General features: G+C 41.2%; 1 protein-coding gene across 2 annotated transcripts in view; it reads left to right on the top strand.

The window, feature by feature from the left end:
- TBC1D9 (TBC1 domain family member 9) overlaps window positions 1–18,950 on the top strand; it is a 125,131-nt gene that overhangs the window by 81,055 nt on the left and 25,126 nt on the right. For both annotated transcript variants that reach the window (XM_043971433.1, XM_043971431.1), the window contains exons 8-13: window positions 180–353; window positions 2,483–2,633; window positions 9,687–9,901; window positions 12,317–12,434; window positions 16,160–16,445; window positions 17,277–17,406. In XM_043971433.1, coding sequence (XP_043827368.1) covers window positions 180–353; window positions 2,483–2,633; window positions 9,687–9,901; window positions 12,317–12,434; window positions 16,160–16,445; window positions 17,277–17,406 — 1,074 coding nt within the window. The remainder of the gene's footprint in view (window positions 1–179; window positions 354–2,482; window positions 2,634–9,686; window positions 9,902–12,316; window positions 12,435–16,159; window positions 16,446–17,276; window positions 17,407–18,950) is intronic.

The raw sequence follows: 18,950 nt of genomic DNA, 5'->3' as shown, positions 1-18,950 counted from the left end.
CAGCCATAGCCACTTAAGAAGACCCTTTACAAGCTTGAAGGAATTGCATTCTGTATCAGTGGAGGGGAATATGCTAGCAAATGAAGTCATACATTCTTGACATGCTGCAGTGGAAAGTATACATGAGAATATGTGCTTATAAGACGTTTTAGAGCATATGTGTGTATCTGCATTGACAGGTCTACTCCAGGCCCAGCAGCCTCATCTCCTCTAGCCCTCAACCCAGCATGAGCTCCGAGGCAGATGGTGGGGAGCGCCAATTCAACCTGAATGGGAACAACGTCCCAACAGCCACACAGCCCTTAATGACCATGTATCGACGACGCTCTCCTGAGGAATTCAACCCCAAATTAGTAGGTCCCAGCTTTGCTTTTTGTAGCATTGTTTTTAAAAACCTGAATGTTTTTAAAGTGGTACATTCGGGTGAGCTTCTTATTTAAGTAGAAATTTTCCTGTAAAGAAAAGCAGATTGACCTGGAATTGTGAAAATTGGCTTTGTAGTGGGTTTCTTGAAAGAAGACAAAGGGAAAAAAAAGGATTATTTGTTATCCTTTATTTCAGTTTTGCAACTGAGTACAAGTGCTTTACTGGCCTATATTTATATGTATACATACATACATATTATATGTGTTTTATGTGTGTGTATGTACAAAGCATTTATATAACTATAACATTATTAATATTTACATAAATATCCACAGATATTACATACACATATGTGCTTTTAATATTATATATAAATATTATACATATAAACTTATATATATACACACACATAAAATATACACAGTATCCCAACAAGTCCTAGTAGAGTTTTAAGTCCTTGGAACTAAATATATAGTGTGTGTATAATAGCTATTTGATACAACATTTTAAAGTTTGTAAATTCTTAACACATATCTCATTTGATCCTCACAAAGAACCTTTTGAGGTAAGTGCCATTTTTCCTTATTATATGAAAACTGGGGCTGAGATAGGCTAAGTGATTTGCCTATTGCTATACAAATAGTAAATGTTTGAAGCAGATTTTGAACTCAGTTCTTCCTCACTCCAAGGCTAGTACAGCATGATGATGTAGAGGATACACACACACGTAAAAATGACAATATAATAGTCCCTATATTTGGTATGGCATAGCTGGCCTGAGTCAGTGGGACTTGGATTCAAGTCCCACTTCTGACAGACTGGCTGTATGACCCTGGGCAAGTCACTTAACCTCTTCAGTGTCCTAGGCAATTCTCTAAGACTAAGTTGTAGAAGAAATGCCAATCTATATCAGTAGCAGAAACTCCCAACACCAGAGAAAGCCAAGGTCTACCTCTACCCCAAATAGTGAATGGATATCAGTTCCTATGTTCCTGGCGATGCTTCACTGTGGTATCCTAGTGACTTTGGATTCTTATGTCGGCAGAACACCAACATGAACAGGTCAAGCCAGTTCAATAATGGGTTCAGTGACCAACCATCTGAACAACTGCAATCTGAGAACAACTGCAGTTAAGTGGGGTGAGGCTTCCAGGGTGTGCTTTTTTGGCCATAGCAATTTATAAAGACTTTGGTGAGCAGTCAGTATGAGTGTAGACATTGTGCCACCACCGCCATGAAATCATAGGTGTCTTCAAGTATTCAAGTAATGGTGTGGAGACACAGAGAGAGAGATGGGGATGGAGAGAGAGATTTGAACACCAGGCTTCAAATCCTGCTTCTGACACCTAGTTATTTGGACCATGAGCACACTGTTTAGATTCTCTGAATCTCAGTTCCCCTAGCTATAAAATGGAGGGAGAGAGGGAGAGAGGGAAGGATGGAGGGAGGGAGGGGGAGAGAGAGAGAGAGAGAGAGAGAGAGAGAGAGATATGCATGCCTATAGCATTTATCTCCCAAAAGTTGTTTTTTGATGGTCAAAGGAAATTATTGTATATAGAATACATTATAAAACTCAAGGCATTATATAAATGTATATTGTTATTGATTTGTATTTTCTTAAATCAATCTCCTCATACCTTAGAAGGTACCTGTGAAGCCGGGTATATCAGTGGTATCAACAGTCATCACTACCTTGCCCATCACAGATTATTACTTATCCTGCATGGTGTGGAAGGATAGGACAGGGAAAAGCTTCCATAAATGCAGGTACCAGCTGATCAAAGATAGGAAATTCAGGTTTTAATCCTAAGAAATCCCTGGCTAGTTTTCTACTTCTCCTATCTTCCTGTCACTGTGGCTTAACATTTTTGGCCTGATCCTTTCTTTTCAACATGAATGATTCCTCTTGGTTTTAGCTCCAGTCCTGCAAGGATCACCTACCTAGCGAGCAGATCTGACTCAGCTCCACACTAGTAAAATCACCTACAGGCACTTTGATTTCCTCCCCCCACCTCCCACTCCAGTCAAAAGGGAAGATTCTGGAGACGCCCTTTAGCTGTCTCCATGGCATCTAACTTTTTGTCAGTAACGTAGTATTATTCCTGATCCCTTTTAGGCCAAAGAGTTTTTGAAAGAACAAGCCTGGAAGATTCACTTTGCTGAGTATGGACAAGGGATCTGCATGTACCGCACTGAGAAAACCCGAGACCTGGTGCTAAAGGGCATCCCAGAGGGCATGAGAGGGGAACTCTGGATGCTGCTCTCAGGTGAGCATCTTGTCTTGACTCCCAAACAGAGTTTTTGGTTAGGAGCATCTGGCCCCAACCTGATGTCTGGATGGGCACACACCGCTGAGGTTTCTTCCATTCATTAAAAGTAACAAAACAAAACTATTCCTTAAAATAGCCAAAGACCTCACTCAAACCTACCCTTTGGTTTCCAGTCAGAGGATATGAGAGTCTCTGCAGTATTTACCTCCCTGCCTGTCCCAGAGCCTGTTTTTATAGAAACATAGCACTGGGATTTGAAAGTTCAGAGAATCTTTTTCTAACCTTCCCATGGCATTCCCCTTAACAGAGTTCAAATATTCAAATACAGTTCAAAAGACATTTATTGAGACCTGCTATTTGCCAATCACCTTGCTGGGTGCCAGGGAATACAAAAATTAACAGCCATTCCCCTCAGGGAGTTTGTATTCTACTGGGAGGAAACACGGATACATCGAAAAGTATGTACAAAATTAGTAGAGACAAAATCTTTTCTCTGGGGAGCACCAACACTTTGGAAGAGACAGAAACAGCCCCATGGAGGACATGGTTCCTATGATTTTAGGAAAGCTTAGAATTTTAGGTGGCTGAAGTCATAAGAGAACATTCTAAGCCTATGTATACACATATACATGCATACATATACATATATATGTACACATATACATACATATATATGTACACACACACACACACACACACACACACACATATATATATATATATATATATATATATATATATATCCTCTCTACAAAGGCACAGAGATAGTCAATTGAATGTCATGTACAGGGAGCTACGAATGGTCCGGTTTGGCCAGAAGAAGAAATAGACTACACTTAACACTTACTAGCTGTGTGACCCTGGGCAAGTCACTTAACCCCAATTGCCTCACTAAAAAAAAAAAAGAAAAGAAAAGAAAGAAAGAAATAGACTAGGAAAGAATTCTTTCTGACTGGAAAGTTGAGAATATTTTCCCAGAAGGGGAAGAGGGAATTGGACCAGAAGTTCAAGTCTTGGGTTTTAAGAGTCAATGTTTAACTTTGTTAACATTGTCCTAATGAGTCCTTAGCTCAAATTCTCACCTTGTCTGACCGAGTCCAGTGAACCTTTTTTTATTTTCAGGGGGACTTGATTTCTGTCATTTTCCTGAGGTGCCCCATATAATACCTTCTCTCTTCCTGTTCTCCAACTCTGGCCAAATGTTCTTGAAGCAAGAATGTAGCAAGACTTTATTTCTTATTTCTCCATCCAGGGGAATCCTCAATTTCCCCCTTGGAATATTCTGGGATTACTAGTTGTACATGCTATTCCCTCTTCACTAATCTATATGCCTCAGCTTCCTTATCAAGAGAAGACCGCTAAGGTAGCTCCAAATTTATTATCCTCATTGTGAGATTCTGTGACCCAACAGTATCTTCTGCTATCGACCTTCCGTCCATGCTTATGTTGAGTGAAATTTTCTTAGACTTGGGTTTGAATCCTTCCTGCCTCTATCACATACTATGTCTGTGACCTTGAGCAGATCAGTGAACAGCTTTCAGTCTTATTTTGCTCATCTGTGTGAGGGCTTTGGGCTAAATGATGTCTGAGATATATACCTTCAAGCTCTAAATCCATGATATGATCTCTCACATGTTGTCCATCAATGACCCATTTTCTTTCCACCTCTCATTTCTTGCAAGGATGGAGACAGCCATTGTGTCCCCTTGCCACATCAGTTCAGGGATCACCTGCTAACAGACCTCCAGGCTTCTTGATACTTCCCACTATTCCAGATATACTCTCCACTCCCAGGTCACAGGACAAATGCCCAGTTGTATGCCAGGTGGTCTGATTCTGTTCCCATGGCTGTATTAACAGATGAGTTGAAGTGTCAAAATAAAAAATGTATTTCTGGTTGCCTTCTGGCAAGCTAACACCTTGGGAGGCTGAAATAACATGCTCCTAAAGTTCTCCATATAAAGAAGTAAACAATAAACCTATTTGAATGGATTGAAGTGAGGCATGATATTCTCTAACAGCAATGACTTTCCTTTCCTGACCTACAGGAAAACCTTTTCCTTCATTGAAAGATAGGTTTTTTGTTGATGTCCAGTATTGGGCAGCTAGGTGGCATAGTGGATAGAATACCAGGCTTAGAGTCAGGAATACTCATCTTCCCAAGTTCAAATCTGGTCTCAGACACTTACTAGCTCTGTGACCCTGGACAAGTCACTTTGCCCTGCTTGTCTCAGTTTCCTCATCCGTAAAATAAACTGGAAGATGAAGTTACAAACCACTCCAGTATCTTTGCCAAGAAAACCCCCAAAATGGGTCATAAAGAGTCTGACAGTACTGAAAAACATAGTTTAGTATGTGCCAGTAGTCCAACAGTGCATTTATAGCATCACCAGATTAGGAAAGAAGGAAATAGATGAGAATTAAGAGTCCCAATCTTCTCCTCACCTCCTGGATTCTTACATTTTCCTTGGAGTATCTAGTTTGGAGATCCATATCCATACCACCAAAGCCCATCCCAAAGACATTCAGCATCACCAAATGACAAACTCATAAACTATTATGAATGAAGATTTTGACACTATTGGTCCACAGTCTGGACTTGTACACCAGGACAAGATGCTTCCTGATTCTTCCCATTTCTTCTTGGCATAAATGTGATAGAAGACAGCTTTATTACAGAGACCAAAAAGATCTTCATTGTTATTTTATTGAATCTACCCCCCATGAGGTGCCTCTTTCTCCTTCTCCTTGTCCTATGCTGGCTGCTAATATCACAGTAAGACTGAAGCCTTCTTGCTGAGTGTTCTCCAGGGTAATATTATTCCAAATTTCTAAAGTTGTTTAGAAGCCTGAAATTTATCAGCTCCAAGAAGTACTAAGTGGATTTCTTTTGTAAATTGGGGTCTAAAAGTGGTCACAAATATCATAACTTATAACTTGTCAAATGATCCGGAAAATCAAAGGGTGCTCCAAGGGATACCAGAAAATACACAATTTACCTGGAGCTCAGGACCAAACAAATTCAGGAACAAGAGTGTTGGTAAAATCGTAAATTACTTTAGCCCCTGAAGCTCTTTTTAGAAGCAGAAAGTGTTGAGTTGTTTAAAATGAAACAAATACTTTGGAAGGAATTATTTGGTTTTCATCTACTTTATACCATCCCATTCCACACCACCCCATTTACTTGCCCTTGTTTTTCATTATGCAGGAGTGGAATGGTCACAGGTCCTCATTCAGAAACAGTTCTAGGAAACTAAATTCTGAGCCCTCTACTTAATAGGCAAGGACACAAAGAGGAGATAAGTACTATCCATTTTTCTCTCTGTTTCCCACTTTGGGGAAAAAGTACTGATCACCTTGGCAACATGATTCAGTTGGCTGACACTATAAACCCCAGATTAGATTTTAATGCTGCCTTATTCAGATTAGAATCTGTAGACAGACCTATTCTGTATTCAGATGGACTTGGAAAAACAAAACAGAACTGGAAATTAGTGGGGAACAATGATTCTTATCTGAGCACTGGTGATACACTTCAGGCCAGGAAGGAGTTTTCCTCATTCCACCTCTGAGACAATGGAGGAACAGGCTAAACATTACAAATTTGCATAGAATCCAATTCTGGGTAAAGAATAAATGGGCCGGGAATTGGGGGGGGGACAGCTAGGTGGCGCAATGGGTAAAGCTCCGGCCCTGGATTCAGGAGTACCTGAGTTCAAATCTGGCCTCAGACACTTGATACTTACTAGCTGTGTGACCCTGGGCAAGTCACTTAACCCCCATTGCCCCCCCCAAAAAAAAAAGGATAAATGGGCCTCCACTGCTAGGGAAAGCAGTATTCTGCAGTGGATCTGAAGCCAGCCTCAGAGTCAGAAAGACCTGGTTTCAAGACCTGCCTCTGACACAAACTTACTTTGTGATCCTAGGAGAGTCACTTAACTTCTCAGGGTGCCCTAGCAACTCTAAAACTTTTATATAAGAGATGCTGACCTGCATCAGTGGAGGGATAGGGCAGCTAGGTGTCACAATGGATAGAGTTGCTGGTCCTGGAGTCAGGAAAACCTGGATTCAAATCTGCCCTCAGACACTAGCTGTGTGACCCTGGGCGAATCACTTAACCCCCCTTGCCCCTCAAAAAAAAACAAAACCATAAAAGAAGCCTTCTTTTATATCCATTTTTCCCTCAAGTGTAATTTGATAAATCTTGAGCTAGTATCCTTAAGACAAGCTTCATTTATTTGATCATTTTACTAAGGAGCTTTGCAGCTAAGTTTTCTGGGAATTCTACAAGAAATTCTCTTGAAGTTCTCCTCTTAGTAATAATGGCATATAGGTCGGTATCAAGTTTGTTGTTGCTGTTCAGTCATTTTCTTTTTCTTTTTCTTTTGGGGGGGGGCAGTGATGAGGGTTAAGTGACTTGCCCAGGGTCACACAGCTAGTAAGTGTCAAGTGTCTGAGGCCAGATTTGAAGTCAGGTCCTCCTGACTCTAGGTCCAGTGCTTTATCCACTGCACCACCCAGCTGCCCCAGTCGTTCTCAATAATGACCCCACCTGGCATTTTCTTGACAAAGATACCAGAGCAGGTTGCCATTTCTGTCTCCAGCTCATTTTATAGATGAGGAAACAGAGGCAAACAGGGTTAAGTGAGTTGCCCAGGGTCACCCAGCTAGTAAGTATCTGAGGACAAATTTGAACCCAGGAAGATGAGTCATTCTGACTGGGCCTGGCTCTCTATCCTAGCCCCCACCACTATCAAGTTACTGTTGCCCAGTTAGCTTTTTTCAGTAGATGTCAGTGATATCACCATTACTTTCTGTGATTATCTGGAGATACACATGCATAGGAACAACCAATATAAAGAACAGGTGGAGTAATTGGCCTTCTGGATAATGTTATCTGAGGAGAGAGGCCAGGGGATGTGGGGGAGTAGGAAGATCACCCACCGCACTGGAAATGAGAAGACCTGGGATCATAATGCCAGCTATACCCGAGTCACTAGGTGACCTTGTATGATTCACCTCCTTCTCTGAGCTAGGTCTGCATCCATAAAATAAAGGGATTTCACTAGAAAGCCTCTGAGGTTTCTTTCAGTTCTAATGTCATCCATTTCTGATTCTACCCATTCCAGACAGAACTGGCTCATTTCTCTCCTCAAGAGCTTGTTGCTTAAGTTGCCTCAAAATTCAATTTTATTGAATTGTGATATTAATATTATCATAATATTAATTATGATAATAATAGTCAGCATTTATAAAACACTTTAGGGTTTGCCAGTAACTTTACATATATTATTTAATAAACTTTTATTAAGTACCTGGATAGAGTGAGGCAAGGTGAAATAACAGGTAGAGGACCACATTTGGGGTCAGGCAGAGTCATGTGTTGCCTCTGAGATTTGTATAATTGTTTCAAGAAAACAGGTTGTTAACCTTTTTTATGTTATGGATTCCTTTAGCAATAGGTTAAACCTTCATAATGTTTGGCTACATTTGTATCAGAAGGAAATGATAAATTTTAGAGATAGTAAAAAATGTAATTTTTAAAAATTAATTTTAAAATTTAAATTAACTATTAAAATTTAATTTTAAAAATCCTATCTGTGTGACCCTAGGCAAACCACTTAACCCAAAGTACCTCTGTCAACACTATAAGTTTAAGATGCAGTGCCAGTCTGAATTGATTCCACATGAGGAATTCCCTTTGTGAAATCAGCACAAAAAAAAATGTTTTTAATATGTACCATGTGCTATGCTTAGGCTTTGGAGATGCAAAGTTATAAAACATCCCCCCCAAAAAAGAAACAAATAAAAACAACTCACCCCATTCAGTTTCTTCTTTCTAGAATCTTATATCTGCTACTAGAATGTAAACCTGTCAGGGACGAGCAACACTTTGAGTCCTTATCAGCTAATTTCTCACATGCCATTATTTAACAGCTAACCAGTTGGTTAAGTCCTGAAGAACCAGGGTTCAGTTTATTCTGCAAAAAGTGGGCATCACAGAAATTTGAGATTTCAAGGGACTTCAGTATCCACATAGTCCAACTCCTTCCTAGCAAAGAATTTCTATCATCATGCACCTAGCAAATTGAGCTTTTGGCTTAAAAGATCTCTTGAGGAGAGGGAAACCCACCACCTTGGAAGACAGCAAACAGCATTTCACATCTCATTTTTAGAAAGGTTTTCCTGATAGCAAGTTTCTGTTGGTCTCTTTGCATTATCCATTTGCAACTCTTGGTCTTGCCACCTGTAACCAAACAAAAGGCATGATCCCACATCAAATACATGAAGATGGCCATCATCTGCTCCTCCTTTTTCTCCACTCTCAGTGTTTCTTTTTCTAGGCTAAAACTACCCATTTCCTTCAGCTGAGCCCAATGTGATATGAACTAGAGGGTACCAGGGCTGTGGTGTCAAACTAAGATGCAAGCCTAGAGGTCTTGAGCCACACTCTAAGGCATCGAAGGCCATATGCCACATTTGACACCTGTACTAAGGGGTCAGACATTAGATTGTAAGCTCCTTGAAAGCAGGGACTGTCTTTTGCCTCTTTTTGTAACCCTAGTTCTTAGCATAGTGCCTGGCACCTATTTGGTGCCTAATAGATGTTTGTTGATTGATTACCGAAAGGGAAGGTGGGAGGATACAAAAGACTGAGTTTCATCTATGGGCAGCCCTCAATATGGCCAGTCAAAAGGATAAAATCTGACCACACCCACATGCTTCATGGGATTTCATTGTTTTTCTCAAGAATAAAGAATTCAGGGGCAGCTAGGTGATACAGTAGATAGACACCGGCCCTGGAGTCAGGAGTACCTGAGTTCAAATCCAGCCTCAGACACTTGACACTTACTAGCTGTGTGAGCCTGGGCAAGTCACTTAACCCCAATTACCTCATCAAAAAAAAAAAAAAAAGAATAAAGAATTCATCAGGGAACATGAGGGAAATCAAGGGTGGAGAATTCCTGTGATTAAATAAGCAGCCCTAGCAAAGAAAAGGAAATTGTTCCCTCTTGCTGCCATGTTTGATGCTATTGGGACTATTCCTAGGAGCCATTAATGAGATGGCCACCCATCCTGGCTATTATGAAGATCTGGTGGAAAAGTCTATGGGAAAGTACAACCTTGCCACAGAGGAGATTGAACGAGACTTGCATCGGTCCCTCCCAGAACACCCGGCTTTCCAGAATGAAATGGGCATTGCTGCTCTGAGGAGAGTGTTAACAGCTTATGCCTTTAGAAATCCCAACATAGGATATTGCCAGGTAAATTGGAGATGTTCCCTTTAAGGCATCTGTTGGTTAGTAGAGAAAGAGGTGAAGGGAGGCCGTGGGTGTAATGGATAGAAAGAATGGACAACTGTACTCAAGAGACCTTGCCACTGACTATATGGTCTTTGGCCCATGCCACTCCTTTGGTCTTGGTTTCACCATCCGTAAATTGAATGAGTCGGTCTATTAGGTCTTCTCTATAGCTCCTCCCTGTACTAAAAACAAGTAACTTTAGAAACTGTACCAGAATTGACAAATTGATACTGTAGGGAAAGAATTTTTTTTTTTGGAATTTCTAGAACTGTTTTTGGAAAACAGATTTTTAACCTTTTTTGGGCATGGATTCCTTTAGCAATAAGTGAAACTTTCTTATACTAATGTTTGCCTACATTGATAATGGCAGGAAATGCTAAATTTGAGAGATTGGTGAAAACAAAAAAGTAATTTTTTTAATTTAACTTAAAAATTGTATTTCCTATCTAAGTTCATGGATCTCCTAAAATCTACCCGCAGGCCCCATGGTGGTTTATGGACCCTAGCTTAAAACCCCTGTTCTGGAAAATCATAATACAATTTAGTTTCTAATAAAAATGGAGCTCAAGTAAGGTATACAGAGCTTCAAAAGTGAAAGGGAGCGCAGTGGATAAAGCACTGGCCCTGGATTCAGGAGTACCTGAGTTAAAATCTGGCCTCAAACACTTAACACTTACTAGCTGTGTGACCCTGGGCAAGTCACTTAACCACAATTGCCTCACCCCCCCCAAAAAAAGTGAAAGGGAGACTCAGACACCAAAGTCCTATCGATTCCTTTGTAGCACAGAGACATAGCTAAACATTCTGGGGCCCAGGACAAGCACCACAAAATGTGCCCCAAAATCAACTTTTAAAAACAAACTTTTGGGGGAAGCTAGGTGGTGCAGTGGATAGAGCACTGGCCCTGGAGTCAGGAGGACCTGAGTTCAAATTCGGCCTCAGACACTTGACACTTACTAGTTGTGTGACTCTGGGCAAGTCACTTAACCCCAGTTGCCTCACCAAAGGGGAAAAAAAAGAAAAACAAACTTTTTGGATTGTGAAGAGATGGGAATTCTGGAGAGAGACTTATAACCTTGGGATAAGAGCCACCCTGTGGGGAGAGATAGTAGCTGTCTATTTTCAGTGGTTCCTCTTGCTAAATTAGGTGTCAAGTTCCCTTGTTTCTAAAATTTATGTCATTCATTGCCCTCTAAATTTAAATTTAGCACTTTTGCATAAAGCTCTCCTTTCCCTACCCTAGCTATGGTTCTGCTCTTACAGTATGCTGGGCAAGTGGTCAGCTTGAAGACCCTTATGAAAGGAGGTCCCCTGCTTACTTCCCAAGGCAGCCTGATCATCTTCGAAACAGCTCCAATTATTAAACAAATATATAATTAGATAACCCTAATGATATTGCCATCCAGACTAAACATCCTTCAATTTCTACCCATGGCTCCTCATTCTGCCTTGGGATCCAAGCAGAACAAAGCTAAACCTTCTTAAGATACTACATGACAGGGGGCGGTTAGGTGGCATAGTGGATAAAGCACTGGCCTTGGATTCAGGAGGACCTGAGTTCAAATCCAGCCTCAGACACTTGACACTTAACTAACTGTGTGACCCTGGGCAAGTCACTTAACCCTCATTGCCCTGCAAAAAAAAAAAAAAGAAAAAAAGATACTACTTGACAGCTGCATTTCCTTCCCTAAATCTCTTTTCCAGACCAAAAAGGCAAAAAACAAAACAAAAACAAAAACCACCAAATTCCCATTTCCCTCAGCTGATGCTCATGTGTATCTATAATACCTGCAGGCTTGTCTGAGCTCTTTCCAATCAATGAAAGTTTACTCGGGACACATTTGAAGTTCTTTACTTTATCCAGCCAGATGAAACAATGGCTGACAGTGGTGCTTGAGAATGCTCTCATTTTCAGTGGTCCCTTTGCTTTCCTTAGTTACTACATTTCATACAAAATATATATGCCCTCCATAGAGTCTTTGGCCTTGGGTCCTGAGTAATGGAAACCATGATGGCTGGGCAAGAGGAAAGGGAAAAACTAACCTCACTGGTGGGTGGCTTACCTTATACCGAACCGCTCTACCAGTGACCAGTCAGTCATTTAAGAATGAGACTTTGGCTTCTTGTCTTTGGGAGAAATACTTGAATGGTGGTGGTTGTATTTTGGTAGCTTTGTTCCAACTATCCATTCACAACAAGAATGATAGAAATAAGTTGGCTGGAAAGTACCCACTTAACTTTTGAACCCAGTGAAATATCAGCTCTGGGTTTGCTATCTTATTCTCCTCAACCCAACTGTACCACCAGGACCACCTCCAAAAAAGTCATCCCTTTCATCTTTTAATTTCTGTTTTTTATTATTATTCATTTCTCTAGGCAATGAACATTGTAACCTCAGTGCTGCTTTTATACGCAAAAGAAGAAGAAGCCTTCTGGCTGCTGGTAGCTTTGTGTGAGCGTATGCTTCCTGACTATTACAACACTAGAGTTGTTGGTATGTGTGCTTGGATTTTAAATTTGGCCTTCTCAGTAGCCAGATGATGTGTTTTAGAGAAATGTCCCTCATGGATCCAGTGTGACTCTGGAGCCATATTCCCTATTTCTGTTCACCAGAGAAATCACAAAAAAAGACATATCTACTGACTTGAGTCTAAAAAATGATATGATATATGATATACATTGATATGATATGATATATGACAAAAGTCATAACTCAGCTGGGACAATGGCACTTTGTCCCAGGGCTTCAAAATGGAGAAGAAGCCCTACAACAGTTCAAACAACTGAACTTAAAAGACCCATTTAGCAAAAATATTAGTTAAAATAGGAAAGTACCAGAGGATGTGTGCCCATACTGTAGATAAACCCAAGTTACATGCAAAGAAGCACTTCAAGACGGAGTATCCTTATTTGAGAAATAGTGATTTCTTTTTAAGAATTCTGATGGGGGGGGGTGCAGCTAGGTGGTGCAGTGGATAGAGCACTAGCTCTGGAGTCAGGAGTGCCTGAGTTCAAATCCGGCCTCAGACACATAAGACTTACTAGCTGTGTGACCCTGGGCAAGTCACTTGACCCCAATTGCCTCACTAAAAAAAAAAAAAGAAAAAACAAAGAATTCTGATGGGGGTGGTTCAGTGAGGTAGTGCAGTGGATAAAGCACCGGCCCTAGATTCAGGAGGACCTGAGTTCAAATCCAGCATGAAACACTTGACACTTACTAGCTGTGTCACTTAACCCTCATTGCCCCAGAAAAAAAATTTAAATTAACAAAAAATAAATTAAAAAAAAAAGAATTCTGATGGGAAGGAGCTCCAACAGGAATTTTGATCATATAAACCAGGGACTATCTAAAGAACCAGAAATAAAGGGTTTTCTCTGGGGGATTGTGAAGTACCAGTAGGGTTGATGAATTTTCAGAATGGCATAAGAATGAGCAGAGAGACAATGTATATGCATTATTTAATCAAAAAAATTAATAAATCGACTGTACAAGGTGATTTTAAGAAATAATTGCACAGCAAGCAGTTTAACAAATATTCTCACAACCATTTATTGCGGTTTTTCAATCTGCTCTCCTGACTGATTCACACATTGTTCAGGGTGTTGTAAAAGCTTCCCAGTTCTCATCAAGCCAAATGTTGTAGCCCATTTGTACAGTATCATCTCTGGATTTAGAATTGGAAGAAACCACAGATCATTTAGTCTAAGCTCCTCATTGTAGAGAGGGGGAGATTGAGATCCAAAAATGAGAAGCATGTTGCCTGAGTTCCCATATTTAGTAACTGGAAAAACAAGGATTTGAATCTGAGAACCTGACTCCAAATCCTGCCTTTTTTCCATTGTACCAGTTCCCTAAAGAAGGTTCAGACTCCTTTCTCTGGTATTCAAGGCCTTCCAGGATCTGACATCATTGCCTTCTTCCTCAATAGCCTTTAGTAATTGAACAGACTTCTCTCCATAGACTTAAACAAGTTGATGTTGAATTTGGGGCAAAACATTTTTCAACTTGGAAAACCATATAACTAACTTGTTCTTGTTGTTGTTCAGTTATTTCTGTCATGTCCTACTCTTCATGACCCCATTTTGGGGAGTTTGGATTTTTTTGGCAGAGATGTGGAGTGGTTTGCCATTTCCTTCTCCAGCTCATTTTACAGATAAGGAAACTGAGGCAAACAGGGTTAATTGACTTGGCCAAGGGTCACACAACTACTAAGTATCCAAGGCTGGATTTGAACTCACGAAGATGAGCCTTCCTGACTCTAGGCCCTGTACTCTATTACTGTGCCACCTACTTGCTCATGTTATCAGCTATTCAATACTAATGGCATAACAAGTCAGCTGATTGACCTTAAAGTTTTACCATGCATAGCTAATAGAATACTGCTTATTCAATGGATCTGTGATCTCATTAGCAAAATCAGTCCTTCCCCTGGTACAGATCCCAGTCCATCCACACCTTATCCTCCTGTCCTGGTCCAGGTGTTTCCATAAGCTCTCCATTGTAGATCCACCCATTATACTGGAGGCCATAATTTAGTTCCTTTAATATAAACCAGTGGGACACATTGGGCTGTCCATTATATTTCTTACAAATCTGGGCCACCTCCTTTTCCAGACATTAATGTCTTTGCTGATGGCCTTTAAGCAACTAGGCAGTATAGTGGATAGGATACTCAGCCCAGAGTCAGGAATGACAATTCAAATTCTGCCTCAGATACTTAACTAGCTATGTGACCCTGGGCTGGTCACTTAATCTCTGTCTGCCTTAGTTTTCTCAACTGTAAATTAGAGTAATAACACTGATCTCCCAGGTTTGTTGTGAGGATCAAATGAGATTTTTTTAAAAATTCACTTTTATTTTCAATTCCAAATTCTCTCCCTCCAATCTCCCAGTCCTCCACCCAATGAGAAGGCAAGAAAAGCAAAACTGTTATAAATATGAGTGGTTAAACAAAACATATTCACTCATTAGCTATGTCCAAAAAAGGAAAAGAAAAGAAAAGATACATTTCAGTCTATATTCTGAGTCCATCAGCTGTCTATTTCTTGACAACTGTTTCATTATAAGTACTTTTGACTTGTGGTTGGTCAATTCATAAGTCTTTCAAAGTTATTTATGAGATAATATTTTAAAATACTTTGCACAGTGTCTGGCACATAGTAGGTGCTTCATAAATGCTTCTTTCACACACACACACACACACACACACACACACACACACACACACACACACACCCTGCCACTCCTTGTGCACAAACCATCATTGACAAGATGATTGATTCTGCTTGTGATTGTCATATTGTCATATGTCTTTCCATTGCCATTTGGGTCACCTGCCCAATTAATTCTTTTGAAATCCTGGTATTCCATGACTAGGAGCCATACAACATTGCTAAAAGAATATTGGTGTCAAGAAGATGAGCTTTGTATTGGGGAGCAGATGAGAGCCCTGGGGAAAACCAAATTCATTCATTTATTCAGTTCGCATTCACTAAATGTCTACCACACAATCAGCTGAACTCTAGGCCTATGGGAGACAAAAACTAAATAGCTTCTGCCCTCAAGGAGGTAGCATTTACTGAGATAAGTACAAAACAAATACAAAATAAATGGGGGAAGGAGGGGAGCCCACCAACAGCTAGAAAAACCTTCAAGAAAATCCTTGTATGAGTACTGTACAACCCTTGTCCTAATCTAATTTGGCTCCAATTTACTATGTGTCTGCTAATGCCTGTCCCACAGAATGTGTACTGATGGACTAATTCAATAGGCCACCCATCCAGCTAAGGATGGGATTGACCTGGCAAGATACTGGTTTAATTAATTTACTTTTGCATCATGCATTAGTCCAAACTTATAAATTCATTTTTCTAACAACCTTCATTTCTAGCATAGCAGTGTCCTTTTACACTGGGGAGAAAAGGACATGAATGTCCCCAAAGGAGGAGATGCAGCCAAAGCTAATTAAAAGCACAATTCATTGACCAATTGAACTGAAAGGCAGAGTGGAAAGTCCTCTCTCATAGGACAAGAAAGCCTGTCTGTCAATCCAGTCGAAAGGGAAATAGGGGAAGCATGAATCCAGAAAAGTTCAGTGTAGCAAGGGAATTGCATCGTCCCTTCAGAGCACTAAATCAAAGCCATTTCAGTGGGTTCGTTAGACAGAGAAGTGTGCGTACTGGGCTAACTTCACCTTTCTCTTCTGTCCTGTGTTGCAGGAGCATTGGTAGACCAGGGTGTTTTTGAGGAATTAGCCCGAGACTATGTCCCCCAGCTGTATGACTGCATGCAAGATTTGGGGGTGATCTCTACCATCTCCCTCTCCTGGTTCCTCACACTATTTCTGAGTGTGATGCCTTTTGAGAGCGCGGTTGTGGTTGTAGACTGTTTCTTCTATGAAGGAATCAAAGTGATCTTCCAGCTGGCATTGGCTGTTCTGGATGCCAATGTGGACAAGCTTCTGAACTGCAAAGATGATGGGGAAGCCATGACTGTTTTGGGGAGGTACTGATTGCCAGTCTTGTTTCATGTTCCAACTCCCCCTTTTGCATTTCATTCCACTGTAATTGTCCTGAGACCCCAGAGACAGGATTCCGGTTCCCTCTTCAATGTCTTTGCACAAGTGGGTCACCCACGCCTGGAAATTGCTGCCTTCTCATGACTTCCTTGGAGAATCCTGATCTTTAAAGCACAGCCCAAGTGTCATCTCCTGAGTGCCTCCCCACCCCCCCCCATTTTAGCACCCTCTCCTTTGGACAACTCCATATATATGCAGAATTTACATATCCATATACATGTTGTGTTACATTGCAAGGCAATATTTAGGCTCTTCCCTCTAGTTTAAGATTTTTATCCCTATATTAGGTAAAGTCACAGCTTAACGTAGTTCCTTGCACAAAGTAGATCATGTACTGAACTGATTTAGTCCAAGTAGTACTTAGAACCCTAGCTGTGTAGTTTTTTCTGAACCTTCTTTCTCAGGGAAGCTAGGTGGCACAATGGATTCAGGAGGACCTGAGTTCAAATCCGGCCTCAGACACTTGACACTTACCAGCTGTGTGACCCTGGGCAAGTCACTTAACCTTCATTACCCCACTCCATTTTTTTTGCATATTATTTTCTAGATCTTAATGGAATTGAGCCTCAAACTAGTGTTTGCTTCCACCTATGTCAGAGGATCCTTTTTCATAAACGTGATTGTGAGAGTGGGTTTTTCAAGGTAATTTGTTGCTTTTGGTACAGTGGGCAGTTTTATAGCAAGAACTTCCCTGTAGCATGTGTCAGCAGATTCCTGAGTCTCTTCACAGCCTCTGATTGATTGGCTTCTATCCACAGGTACTTAGACAGTGTGACCAATAAAGATAGTACCCTGCCTCCCATCCCTCACCTTCATTCCCTGCTCAGTGACGACGTAGAACCTTACCCAGAGGTGGATATCTTCAGGCTCATCAGGACTTCCTATGAGGTAGGTGCCATTTGCCAAGTGCTGGAATCCCTGGAATAAGCTAGAAACAGGAGACGGCTTGCATATGTGTTGCTCAGGGCCATTGTTAACCCAGGAAGCATAAGCTAGCCTTGGGAGGACCTGCATCCTGCCCCACTGGATAGCAAGAGAAGACTTATTGTGAGCCTGGAACAATGTCATCACCAGCCTGATGAGGTCACTTTCTGTGATCTATAGCAATTGCTTAAGAGGAAGGAGATGACATGGCCACCAGGGAAGGGAACGGAACGGGATTTCAGGAAGACATACAACACTGGGAAGTACCAGGAGGTCGATGATGAGCCAGGATGGGATCAGAGGCAGAGCAGCATGTGCAGGAGCCCTCACAGCATTTTAATGGGGCATTCCAGAAGCACTGGGGCCCAAGGGTGGCCCAGCTAAGCCAAAGTAGGCAGAGTAAAGAAGTCCTGAGGAGTGTCTTCTGAGACATCAGGATCCCCCAATTTGGAATGATCCTGTTAAGTTACCTTCTCAGGCCAACCCCAAAGGCTTAGCATTTTTAAAGTGAATCAGGTGGTCCTGCTAAAGCCAGTCCCTCCCCCCTTAACTGCTGCTTGAGTCTATTCTGGAGTGGACCCAAAGTCTCTGAGAAAGCCCCAAACTGCCCCAGCCTCCTGGAAGTTTTCTGACCTGAAAATGCCCCAGATCTTAAAAATAGACCTACGCCAGCTAGGTGGCACAGTGGATAGAGCACCAGCCCTGGATTCAGGAGGACCTGAGTTCAAATCCAGCCTCTGACACTTGACACTAGCTATGTGACCCTGGGCAAGTCATTTAACCCTCATTGTCCCACAAAAAAAAAAATAGACCTGAACCCTAGGACTAGGAGGCAGTGGGATATGATGGAATGAGACCTGGATTTACAGTCACCTAGGTTTGAAGCCCAGCTCTGCCATCTACCATCTGAATGACCTGGGGCAAGCCACTTTACCCTTGCAGCCTCAGTTTCCTCATTTGTAAATCAAGTGAATACAAGTTTATTAAGCACCTTCTTTGTGTTTTTGTATTATTAAAAGGGGGAGTGGGGAGGGGAGTGTTGGATTAAATGACGTCTAAGTTTCCTTATAAATCTATAAGTGGATAAGCGAAGTGTTCTGCAAAGGTAATAGAGCAGAAGGGCACTTGTTCTTCTTATAGCATTGACTGATTTGTGGAATATCCATTGACCTCCTTTGCACCCCCATTCCCTGACATTTGCCCTAAGGACGTGTTATGCACTTGTCTAATAGGTAAGACTGAGAGAGAGGATCCCTTTGAGCACATTATTTCCTGCTGACTTTAGATGCTGCTAGATCTAGCAGCTAGGGATTGCCTACATTCCAATTCACTGCTTTTTAATGGTTTGTTAGGGGATGATCAGGAGGGTTAGGTTGGGGGCGGAAATTATGTAGACAGAAATGTCTACTTGCATCTAAAATCAGAAACCTCTTTTTTGGTGAGTGCAAAGTCCTTGCTAGAGATTATGTTTTCAACTTGCACAGGGATACTTTAAAGAGGCACTGTTT

Source organism: Dromiciops gliroides, chromosome 6 (genome assembly GCF_019393635.1).
Source record: "Dromiciops gliroides isolate mDroGli1 chromosome 6, mDroGli1.pri, whole genome shotgun sequence".
In the NCBI taxonomy this organism is placed as follows: domain Eukaryota; kingdom Metazoa; phylum Chordata; class Mammalia; order Microbiotheria; family Microbiotheriidae; genus Dromiciops; species Dromiciops gliroides.
Note: the sequence above shows the minus strand (reverse complement) of the source record. Positions and strands in the feature narration are given on the sequence as shown.